The sequence below is a fragment of the Panthera pardus genome, unplaced genomic scaffold (genome assembly GCF_024362965.1).
Source record: "Panthera pardus isolate Hobbes unplaced genomic scaffold, ASM2436296v1 HiC_scaffold_6, whole genome shotgun sequence".
NCBI lineage: Eukaryota > Metazoa > Chordata > Mammalia > Carnivora > Felidae > Panthera > Panthera pardus.
Genome location: NW_026526991.1, coordinates 73,639,703 through 73,651,927, shown reverse-complemented (window position 1 = coordinate 73,651,927; position 12,225 = coordinate 73,639,703). Strand labels below are relative to the sequence as shown.

Sequence of the window (12,225 nt, the reverse complement as noted above, 5' to 3'; positions counted from 1 at the left end):
ATGAGTCATACATGGACATTTCAGGTGGGGATATAAAGGTGGCATTTCAATTTAAATGTAATGGGGGAATTTCAGATATAAAGTTAACAGGTCAGTGATTAAAAAAATGAGTTTTCAAGCCATGAAAACATGGAAGAAACTTAAACGCATATTGCTACATGAAAGAAGCCAATCCGAAGAGGCTACATGCTATATGATTCCAACTATGTGACATTTTGGATAAGACAGAACTGTGGGGACAGTAAAATAACCAGTGATGGTCAGGAGTTTGGAGGGAGGGAGAGAGGAATGAGGAGGTGAGTGGGATTTTTAGGACAGTGAAACTATTCTGTGTGACGCTGTAAAGTGGGTACGTGTCATCATACATTTGTCCTAGAGGACATACAACATGAAGAGTGAACTTTATTGTAAATGATGAATTTTAGTTAATAATAATGTATTAATATTGGCTTACCAATTATAACAAATACACCAAGCTATGCAAGTTATTAGTCATAAGAATAAAAATGTGTGTGTGTGGGGAGGGGGAGGATGGTGAAGAGAGAAGGGCTTTAAGGGAACTCTTTGTAGTTTCTGCTCAATTCTTCTGTACACCTGAAGCTACCCTAAAAACTAGTTTATTTTTAAATTCTAAAACATAAAAATTTTTAATACTGAAAAAATTTTCAATTTAAAAAATTACAGCAGATTGCTGTCATAGACTAAAATGACATTTCCTTGGACTCCCAGATAGTCCTTTATACTATGGTTCATTTTAGTCTGGAAAACTAAAAATGCATATGGCTGCATGAACTGGTTGAAGCCAGAATACTGAGTGCCCAACTGAGGTTTACTCAATTTTTTGGATTATAAATATAGTTAACTGTTATTATTTCTTTTAGAAATAAAATTAATCAGTTAACAGTTTTCAAATTAGTAAGGTTAATGTGTATTCATTGAGCACTTGCTCTGATACTACAAGATATTCTAGTAATACAGAATATGATCATCACTTTTATTAAAAGTTGAGGAATACTCCATTTTCTCTTAGCATGTGAGATAGCAGGGAATTATGTTTATTTGTGGTCTATCTGAGCATTCTAGTATTACGGGACAAAATACTTTTATGGAAATATATGGGGACTCCCCATATTTTATCTTCCTCAAGAAGATAAAAGGAGCCCACGTGCACCTTCCCATCCATGTATACTGACTGACTCTGTAAACTACTTTTTAATACTGCTTAAAAGCAGAATACAATTTGACATATCCTAAAATATTTTATTTTGTTGGAACTTTCAGAAGCTAGTAATGATAAAAGCTATGTAAATTTGTATAATATTTTCTTCCTTTCTCCCTTCCTCTAGGCCTCTTGAATATTGACCATTTTCCTACTATGGACCTGAAAATGGGGGATAGAGTGGTTCCCTCTCTAATGAGCAAAGAAAACCCAGTCTCTGTCCTTAGGGAATAAGTAGTTAGGTTCAGAAGACAGGCATTCAGTAACTAAGCTAAGTGTTGTGAGGAAAAGTTGAGGATGCTACTGGGGTACCTCGGTGGGGGGTAGAGGCTCATATCCAGACTGTGGAGACAGGGAAAGGTTTCTGTGTCTCTGACACTTAAGTTGGATCTGGAAAGAAGAGCATCCCAAGAAACCTGAGGCTTGATTCATACGTCATCTCAGCTGAATCTCATAAAAATCCTATAGGATAGGATAGGTATGATCTCTGATCGACTGAGATTTTTGTGTGACATAGAGGTGTAGAATGAATTAACTAGTTGTAGTGGAAACTTGAATACAGCCAAGTTCAAAAATCTGTTTGCTTTGCACTACAACAACTGTGTAGTTTTAGGGTCTTTCATTTGGAAAGATGCCCTAGGAAGGTGATATCTGAGCAGAACCACTAACCATTACAAATAATCCCACGTGAAATATAGTTTCAGTCCTTTGACTTTATGAGTGTCTTTTCCATACAGCATCTGAACCTCTTAATTCTTAAGAGGAGAATCATTTATTTTGCCACAAATACTTTTCAGATATAGGTAAAAAATAACAGCATGTTCCTTTTCAGCCTCTCAGGAAAACAGCTTCGAGCAGTGTTTTGGAACACTTTGACTCTTGAAGATTTTGCTAGAGAAAGTATAACCCATTGAAAATGCTAACAAGTAGTTTCTCAAGCCACTTTCATAGAACCATAGAGCTTTAGATATCTGAAGAATCTCAGAGTTCATCTGGTATAGCTGCACTATTTTACAGATAAAAAATAGGCTGAATGATTTGCTCAGTTTCCAAAATTGTGTCCACAGAGTTTTATTTATTATACTTCATACTGTATTTCCTTTTTGGAAGTTCATAAAATATATGAGAATATTGAGAACGCTGAGATATTTCACCTTATTTTACTTAAATGTTTCCCCAGTCTCTTAAGATCATATGATCAAAGAATACTTTTATTAAGTAACATCCACTGTTGTTGCATAGAACACTCTTTATTAGGTGGTACTGTAAAGAATTTTTATCTTTACGTTGTATTGTGTATTAGTTTTCAAAGTGTTTTGTTATATTTACTTAGGAGTAATATGAATTTATAATTTATGTACACATAATAATATCACATAATTTGGAATGAATATTCTAATAATTTTTACTCTGTACAGATGTTGGGCATAGATTTGTGTTCAGATAATTGTTTAGATTTCAGATGAAAATATTCTTAGAAGGATGGTGTATTATTTTAATGTTCAGTGTTAGGAGTAAGGATATTACCTTATTTTAAAAGTCAGCATGAAAATGGAAATTGAATTAAGTGACAGGTCCTTGGTAGCTGTTCTTACTGTCAAATCTAATGGGAATCTAGTTAAAATGATTAAAATGTCCCTTATCTCACTTTTATTTTCTTTTAGCTGCTGTGCCTTTTTTGCCTTCTTCTCTGACAAGCCTAAAATTGTCCCAAAACAGATTTACATGTGTTCCTGAAGCAATTTTAAATCTTCCACAGTAAGTTTGCTATTTTAATTTTAAAACCACATGAGCTAGAACAAAGCCCTCAGAAACATGGTTTTGATTTAGGCATATCAATTGATTTATAATTCATAATTGATTTCTAAAGCTATTCAGTTTAATGTTCTTAAATCTATGAATGTTTGTTTTTTACTAGGCAAGACACCCAAGTTGCTATTTGTGTTTTCTTTAACTTTTATATTAGGGTGCTATTGTTTTGAAACAATTTAATCTTAATTAATGTTTGCACCATTACAAACAATTGAGGTTATAGTGGCTATCATTTTAACTTTAAAATTTTGCTTGCTCTCAGAGGTTGATATGCTACTAAGATATTAACTTTGAAATTATACTTATGTTTGAGTAAAAACTGGAGAAAGAGTGGTTCCCTCACTAATGAGCAAAGCAAACCCAGTCTCTGTCCTCAGGGAATAAGTAATTAGGTTCAAAAGACAGGCATTCAATAACTAAGCTACATGCTGTGAGGAAAAGTTGAGGGTTATACAAGGGTACCTCAGGGAGGATCTCATCCAGACTGTGGAGGCAAGGAAATGTTTGGTGAAGACATTTTTGGTGAGGATTAGGACAATTTATATAGCTCTAGGTATTTGGGGATGTTTCTAGTTAGTTTCATTAAAAAAATGAAAGCTTCCTATGTTATCTTAAATACCATTATAACTGTGTTGTATATATTATAAACCAAATCCATAAGTGTATATGTGCAAATATATATATATATATATACATATATCTATCTATATATATATATACATATATATATATAGATATATGTATATATATATATATGTATATAGGCAAATAATGCTTAGTTATAATCTAGCCATAGAAGATGTCAAACAGACATATAATAATTAATTTCAATCTGGCTTTAGAACATGTTAGACACTGCTTTAAGTGCTCAATGGTGGATGCTGCCTTTAATTGTCCTAATAAAACTGGAAATAGGTGCTGTTATTATCTCCACTTTATAATGAGAATATGATTTTATTAAAGAGATGAAGTAACTTGCCTAAAGTCACAATTCTTAAACTCTGGTGGCTCAACCTTCTAGTCTTAACTCATGTATACAGGCACCTCTAGAATACAGGTGGTCTTATATTTTAAACATAATATGTTCCTGGGGTGCCTGGGTGGCTCAACCAGTTGAGCGTCTGACTTTGGCTCTGGTCATGATCTCATGGTTTGTGAGTTCGAGCCCCACGTCAAGCTCTGTGCTGACAGCTCAGAACCTGGAGCCTGTTTCAGATCTGTGTCTCCCTCTCTCTCTGCCCCTCCACCACTCATGCTCTGTCTCTCTCTCTCTCTCTCAAAAATAAATAAACATTAAAAAATAAAAATAAAAAAACCATAATATGTTCCTGAAAATGTGTTTGAAAGTCAAATATTTATGAAAGTTAATTAGTAGATACCTTACCATAAAGGTTTCTTCCCAAATAACTAAAAATATTATTCGGTCCTTAATTGCTCTATACTTTTAGACAACATCTCCAGATATACATTTCTAGCATTTTGTATATATTTCTTTAAAACAATTTTCTGTGAAACAAAAGAATATGCATTTGCCAGCTTAAGTTCCCATTGAGGCTAAAAAGGATTGCTTTTGAACAGTCTGGTGATTCTTGGCTTTATCTAAGTTGTATGGTTTGTTAGATATTCACATCTTTTCTCTAAAACAGTCCAATTAATTTTCTTATTTTCACACATCTTTATGAGATAGTTAAGGCCAGAATCCAGGATCATTGTAAAATGAGAGCAAAAACATGTAGACCTGAATCTTGGTGTAGAAGGCTGTACGACTACATGAGCTTAGGTAGAACCAATTCATCATGGTTCAGATATGCTGCATGAAAGGGGTCAGTATATAACTGCAAAAGTCCAGGCAACCTTTACATGGTCAAATATGTCACCATCACTGACTGTGTATTCTTCCTACACATGTACGCTTATGTGTGACATGTGTTTTTCTGTCGTTTCCTGCAAACTTTGGGGAGTGTATTCCTGCATGAAAGCAACCAATTTGCATTGGGCCTACCACATGCAAGACATCATGTTCAGTGTTGAGATATTTATCATACTGAGACAAGCTGTTAAAAGGTTATGCCCCTGCATGTTATTAATTAGCTCCAGGACATAACCTCTGAAGAATCCTCCCAGTAACGAGGGAAATTGAAAAGAGAAGCGGGGAGCTACATATTTGTAACCCTTGTGTAGAAGGCATATTTATAAATCTTGTATAGAAATGACCATTTTTGCCTTTGTTAATTATGATTTCTCATGCATCATAAACATTGGTAAACACTGGCTCTTTCATTCTAAGATTGACATTTTCATGGTTCTGAAGTAAGGAAATTATGCTTCAGTTTTGTTTTTAATGTTCCTTATTCATTTAAATGTTGTTCCTAGTAAGACATACTTTTTTCTAGCCCATATACGTCTCTATGAACACACAAGAACACATGCATACTTAAATATAAATAATGTTAGTTTTAAAGTTGTTTCTCTGGTGAAAATTGCTTGTGATATTATCTCACGTGTTGTGGAAGCACTCATTTGGCTTTTATCTTGACATTGTATTGTTCTAGCTTACGGTCCTTAGATATGAGCAGCAATGATATTCAATATCTACCGAGTCCTGCACACTGGAAATCTTTGAACTTAAGGGAACTCTTGTTCAGTTTTAATCAGATCAGTGTCTTGGACTTGAGCGAAAAAGCACATGTATGGTCAAGAGTAGAGAAACTGCATCTTGCTCATAATAAACTGAAAGAGGTAAGAGGTCATCCTATTTGTTTAAAATGATTGCCGATTTAATAATGTGCTTTTGTGATTTGAAAACATCACGGATTGGCCATTTTGAAATCTGTTTGATATTTCTTATCTTTGAATAACATCCAATCCTACCATGAAGTAAATGGGCATATTAGCGTAGGTTAACTTTCTTAAAAATCACTTTGTGTTCTAGTTTTGAAGAATTATATGGACATATATATTTAATTATGAATATGTGTAATGCTCTAAGTGTTTTATTTTTCACTAAATTTCTGATCTCATCACAGACTCACAGATACTCTATATTTCCCAAGTTGTTGCTGAGCCATACGCAGTATGTGTTTTTCAGCTGACTTTCCTATTTTCTTAAACTTGTGCATGCCTCCATCATGCTGCCCTTTACCCCAGTGGGTCAGCCTTCTTTGCTTCACTCCATTGCCTCTGTTGTAAATCTAAAACTGATTTTTCCATTCATCCGAGAAAAAAAATATATTTTTGCCAACTTCAAGTTTTTTTGTATATGAAAGCCAAAAAGAATTAAGTTCAGAAAAACTGTGGGGGCACCTGGGTGGCTCAGTCAAGTGTTCGACTTCAGTCCATGTCATTATCTCACGGTTCATGAGTTCAAACCCTGCATCGGGCTCTATGCTGAAAGCTCACAGCCTGGAGCTTGCTTCAGATTCTGTGTCTCCCTCTCTCTCTGCCCCTCTCCTGCTCACACTTTGTCTCTCTCTCAAAAATAAACATTAAAAAAAATTAAAAAGAAACTGTGAATATTTTTTGCTACTTGTTTTTTTTTTTTTTTTATTTTGTCAGCAAATCATTGTTTTCTGTTGTAAAAGTAATGCACACTGCTTAACAATTTGGAAGAGGAAAAAATAAAAAGACCTCCTACCAGGATACTACCTAAAGTGTAAACATTTAGTTATATTTTTAGAACATTATGTTGTATGTAAGTTTATAACTAGATCTTTATAGTTTTACTGAAGAACATAGTGTAAAGGAACAGACTGAAGTCACAGATGACTGGATTTAGATAAATACAAAAAACTTCTTTACTTTCAGTGTTGTGAGGAGGAGATGTTTACCAAGGGAGAATGGGTTTTTAAAGATTATAAATAAGTGATATATATTGTTTTGGGTAAGTCATTTATACTTGCATATATTTGTATTGACAACTATGACAGATTCTGCTGAGAGATTATTCAAGTTGCAGATAGGCTCTCTGAGCCTTTCTCATTTCCTAGTAAGCACCTTGTTTCTTGGCAACACACATTTCTTCCTTCCTACCAACAGATTTGCCCTTTTTTTTTTTTTTTTTTTTTTTAAGATTCCTCCTGAGATTGGCTGTCTTGAAAACCTGACCTCCTTTGATGTCAGTTACAATCTGGAACTGAGATCCTTTCCTAATGAAATGGGGAAATTAAGCAAAATATGGGATCTTCCTTTGGATGAACTACGTCTTAATTTTGATTTTAAACATATAGGATGTAAAGCCAAAGACATCATAAGGTTAGATAATTTTATTTCCATTTTTAAAATTAAGTTTGCTTCAGATGTTTTTTAGTCTGTGACTTTGATGGATATAATAGTTATGATTTAGGAAATAATACATAGTACTGTTTCATGGTAATATGCTATGTGTCATTTGCCTTTTATTTAATAAATGGGTTCATTTGGTGCCACTGAAGAGCTTTTCATTTTCTCCTAGCCAAGCTGATGTGGAGAGAATGGCTTTCCTTTCTTATCCATGCTTTTCATTAGAAATGGACTCTAAAAGGAAATTATGGCTATTTGGTCTCTAGTTACAAATATATGTTCTAAAGAAATAGTGCAAAGTATAATGACTTCTCAAGCTGCATTTCATATAGTGAATTGTTACCATGTGTCTGTTATATCTTAAAGCATTATAGATACTTAAATGATATAAAATTACTAACTTCAATTTTGCCTGAGGGTGAATAACCTACTAACCCTGGTCATTTTTGAAACCACCAAAGCTCTCCAGACATCACTGCTTGTGGTCTTCACACATTATGAACTTCAAATATCTTTGCTAATGGACTGTATCTTACTCTCTGTCACCACTTCAGTGTGTCAGTCTTACTATTGCCTACTTGTAAAGTTATTTAATCCCATTTCCACCAAATTACTCCTATCTATATTTATCTTGCAGGCTTCAGCTCATTTGTCACCTCTCTGTATCCATGACTTGACTATAATATCCAGCAGGGCAGGGACCATGGCTGCATTCACTCATAGTGTGATTCTTGTCACCTAACATAAAGCCTGGCATATAATTGATCACTGTTAAATTACCAGTGAACTACATACTTACTTAATTCTCTTATGCTTAAATTTTCTTAAATTACATTTAACTTTTTATCTTTTTATGAGGAAAGATTTGGTTTTCTGTTCCCCTAGACTTGATTTAATTTGCAAAGTAAGGCTTTGTCACTAGCTAAACTAAACATGACTACCTTTTATTCTACCTGATTGTTTCCCATGATTTTCTCTCCTGAAACTGGATAGATGTTCAAATTAAAATGGGTTCAATTCTTGGTAAACATTTAGCAGAACTACTTTTTAGGGTATTATGCTGTATGATGAAGCCACTATATCTACTTGTAAATGTGTTTAACATTTTGAGTAGAGGAGACTGGAGTACTTTAGAAATTGTAGGCATCATTTCCTTTTTTGAAGGATGAGTTTTTCAAAGTGTGCTGACTTCTTACTAGACATTTGGGCCATGGATATTCTTGCTTATTGATAATAAAAACAGAGGGGCACTTGGGTGGCTCAGTTGGTTGAACGTCCGACTTCGGCTCAGGTCATGATCTCGCAGTCGGTGAGTTCGAGCCCCGCATTGGGCTCTGTGCTGACAGCTCAGAGCCTGGAGCCTGTTTCAGATTCTGTGTCTCCCTCTCTCTCTGCCCCTCCCACACTCATTCTCTGTCTCTTTCTGTCAAAAATATATAAACACTAAAAAAATTAAAAAACAAAAACAAAACAGCGTAAGTTGTATGTGAGAAAATGATTTCAATAATAACAGGCACAATATCTGATCTGTCAGGTTGTATTTTCTCAAGCATCGAATTAAATCATGAAAAGTAATGATGGCTTTTGTTCAGATCCTTGAGAATGTTGGTCAGAATCCTATTAGATTCTGGATCTAATGGATCAGTCAATATTCCCTAAAATTGACATATGACTTATTTTGCTCCTTTAATTTTAGTTCTTAATGTTTATTCATTTTTGAGAGACAGAGAGAGAGCACGAGCAGGGGAGGGGCAGAGAGAGAGGGAGACACAGTATCCGAAGCAGGCTCCAGGCTTTGAACTGTCAGCACAGAGCCCCACATGGGGCTCGAACTCATGGACCATGAGATCATGACCTGAGACTAGGTCGGACACTCAACCGACTGAGCCACCCAGGTGTCTCAGTTTTGCTCCTTTAATTTTAAACTGTGGCAACATTTCAACATAGTTAAAAATATGACTTTCTATATCCAACATATTTTTAAGAACATTTAAAATCTAGTATTAATTTAAAGGTGGTCTGCTTCGCTACCTACACCACTTCGAATTAGTTTCAATTATTTTTTTCATTAAGATTGTTAGAAAAAGCAACATATTATCTGCTGATAGTATAATAGTTTACATGTATTAATTTATAACATAACCAGTATGTTCTCAGTTTCCATTTGTACTATATATATGTATCTATGATATATATGAATGTATACATTATATATACAATATATAGTATATATACATACACACACACACACACACACACACAGGCACATATAATATATCCAGTGAGACCTCACTATCAAAGTTTAGTATAACAGTATGCATATATACTCTATCTTCATTCTCTGTCATAGGGGCTTTGTAAAATTTTATACCTTGTAATTTTTAGGGTTTTATCTGTGTTATTTAAAGAAATTCATATATATATATATGTATACACATATATATGTACATATATATACACCCAATGCTAATTACTTCATAATTATTAGCATTCTAATTACTGTTGCAAACATATTTTGATTATTTCTGGTGATAGTGTAACAGGTCATTTTTTTGATAATGCTACCAGTCATTATCAACTACATTAACATCGCTCACAAAATATATGCACTAACAGTGTGTTGAAAGACATGTGCCCTTATTAGGTCCATGAGCTAAGCACTGTTTGGCACTATATTTTAGAACAGTCTGGTATTTTAAAAATTTCAACACCTAAGAATTCACCTATATCTTAAGTAACAGTGTTAATTAAGCAGCTTATTATTTTACTTTTGTCTTTCAAATACCAGGTTTCTTCAGCAGCGGTTAAAAAAGGCTGTGCCCTATAACCGAATGAAACTTATGATTGTGGGAAATACTGGGAGTGGTAAAACCACCTTACTGCAGCAACTAACGAAAAGCAAGAAATCAGATCCTGGGGTGCAAAGCGCCACAGTTGGTATAGATGTGAAGGACTGGCCTATCCAAATAAGAGGCAAAGGGAAGAAAGACCTCATTCTAAATGTGTGGGATTTTGCAGGTATTTCTTTCACTAGAATATTTTATTCACATTTATCTTTTACTTAGGACAGGGATTTAAAAGCCGAGATTTTGTTCCAGTACTGCAACGAGACCTGGTGGATCCTACAGAATTATTCCAAAGCCATTTACTTCTAATTTTAACCTTTGCCACCAGGGTGAATTCCATGGAGGGACATGTTAGGAACCAATAGGAGCCAGCTAAAGCTTAAATACTTGGTTTGGTAGCTGACATATATGCTGAAACTTGTCAATCCCTAGTAAAAACCCAGTATAGTCTTCTAAACATGGTCTGTTGGCTGTTTTCCTCTCTCTCTCTTTGTATGATAAATAGTGATATTATCACCTAAAACAATGGCTCCAATCTTTATTTAGGTCGTGAGGAATTCTACAGCACTCATCCTCACTTCATGACCCAGCGGGCCCTCTACCTGGCTGTCTATGACCTCAGCAAAGGGCAGGCTGAAGTCGATGCCATGAAGCCTTGGCTCTTCAATATAAAGGTGGTCTGTTCTAATCGTTTGAAAATAGAAAATAACATTTATTTTAATCGTTTGAAAATAGAAAATAACATTTATTTTTGTATGTGTAAGGTAATTTATTTTGGACAAACAGTTGCTTCAAACAGTCTCCTCACTTTTTTTTTTTAATTTTTTTTTTTTTAATGTTTTATTTATTTTTGAGACAGAGAGAGACAGAGCATGAACAGGGGAGGGTCAGCGAGAGGGAGACACAGAATCTGAAACAGGCTCCAGGCTCTGAGCTGTCAGCACAGAGCCTGATGCGGGGCTCGAATTCACGGACCGCGAGATCATGACCTGAGCCGAAGTCGGCCGCCCAACCGACTGAGCCACCCAGGCGCCCCATCTCCTCACTTTTTAAAAATGAAGTTGGAAGCACTGAAATTTGGGGGCACCTGGCTGTCTCTGTTGGTTAAGCATCTGACTCTTGATTTCAGCTCAATGCTTGGGATTCTCTCTCTGCCCCTCCTCTGCTCATACTCTCTGTCTCCTCTCTCTCAAAATAAGTAAATAAACATTAAAAAAATTTAAAACTCAGAAGCACTAAAATTTTGAGTTGGGGACTTTTTAGTGTAATTAAGCTGTGACATGAAAATAGTGTGTTCCATATTGATGAATGTTAAAGATACTTAAAACCCTTTTAAGCTATAAAAATTGAAAATATATACATTATATATATATATACACATCATATAATGGATATATATATATATATATATATATACACACATATAATGTGTATATATATATATATAATGTTTTTGATCATTTTATTTCCTTTTTAAAAATTTTTTAATGTTTATTTCTGAGAGAGAGAGAGAGAGAAAGTGAGGGAGGGGCAGAGAGAGAGGGAGACACAGCATCCAAAGCAGGCTCCAGGCTCTGAGTGATCAGCACAGAGCCCAATGCATGGCTCAAACTCACAAGCCGTGAGATCATGACGTGACCCAAAGCTGGATGATTAACCAACTGAGCCACCCAGGCACTCCAATCACTTTATTTCTTAAATGAAGGACAAACCTCCCTAATTTAAAATAAACTACACTAAACAAAAGCAATCCATGAATCATTAGCTATGCCCTCATTGGCGATTTAGTAGGAAGTCCTTCAGATCTTACACTTTTAAATGGCACCCTATTAATATGCTCTTATATTTGGAATCTCTTTTTGTGATTTTTCCATTTTGTCCCTTGCTGTCATGCTATTCCTTAGCTATTCCTTGATGTAGTACTGGTTCTTAGAATTGAAATAAAGTAGGAGTGATGCTCTTTGAATGAAGCTTCAGTGGGCTCTTCTGTGAGTCAAGTCCTTAAAAAGGTGTGTCAGGACATTTTAGCAGATATTTTGGCCGCATACAAGCTCATTTGTAATTTTGGTA

General features: G+C 34.9%; 1 protein-coding gene across 1 annotated transcript in view; it reads left to right on the top strand.

Moving 5' to 3' along the window:
• The window catches only part of LRRK2 (leucine rich repeat kinase 2), a 136,097-nt gene that overhangs the window by 66,952 nt on the left and 56,920 nt on the right, over positions 1-12,225 (top strand). The window contains exons 26-30 of the mRNA XM_019452460.2: positions 2,884-2,977; positions 5,584-5,770; positions 7,101-7,282; positions 10,098-10,327; positions 10,702-10,829. Coding sequence (XP_019308005.2) covers positions 2,884-2,977; positions 5,584-5,770; positions 7,101-7,282; positions 10,098-10,327; positions 10,702-10,829 — 821 coding nt within the window. The remainder of the gene's footprint in view (positions 1-2,883; positions 2,978-5,583; positions 5,771-7,100; positions 7,283-10,097; positions 10,328-10,701; positions 10,830-12,225) is intronic.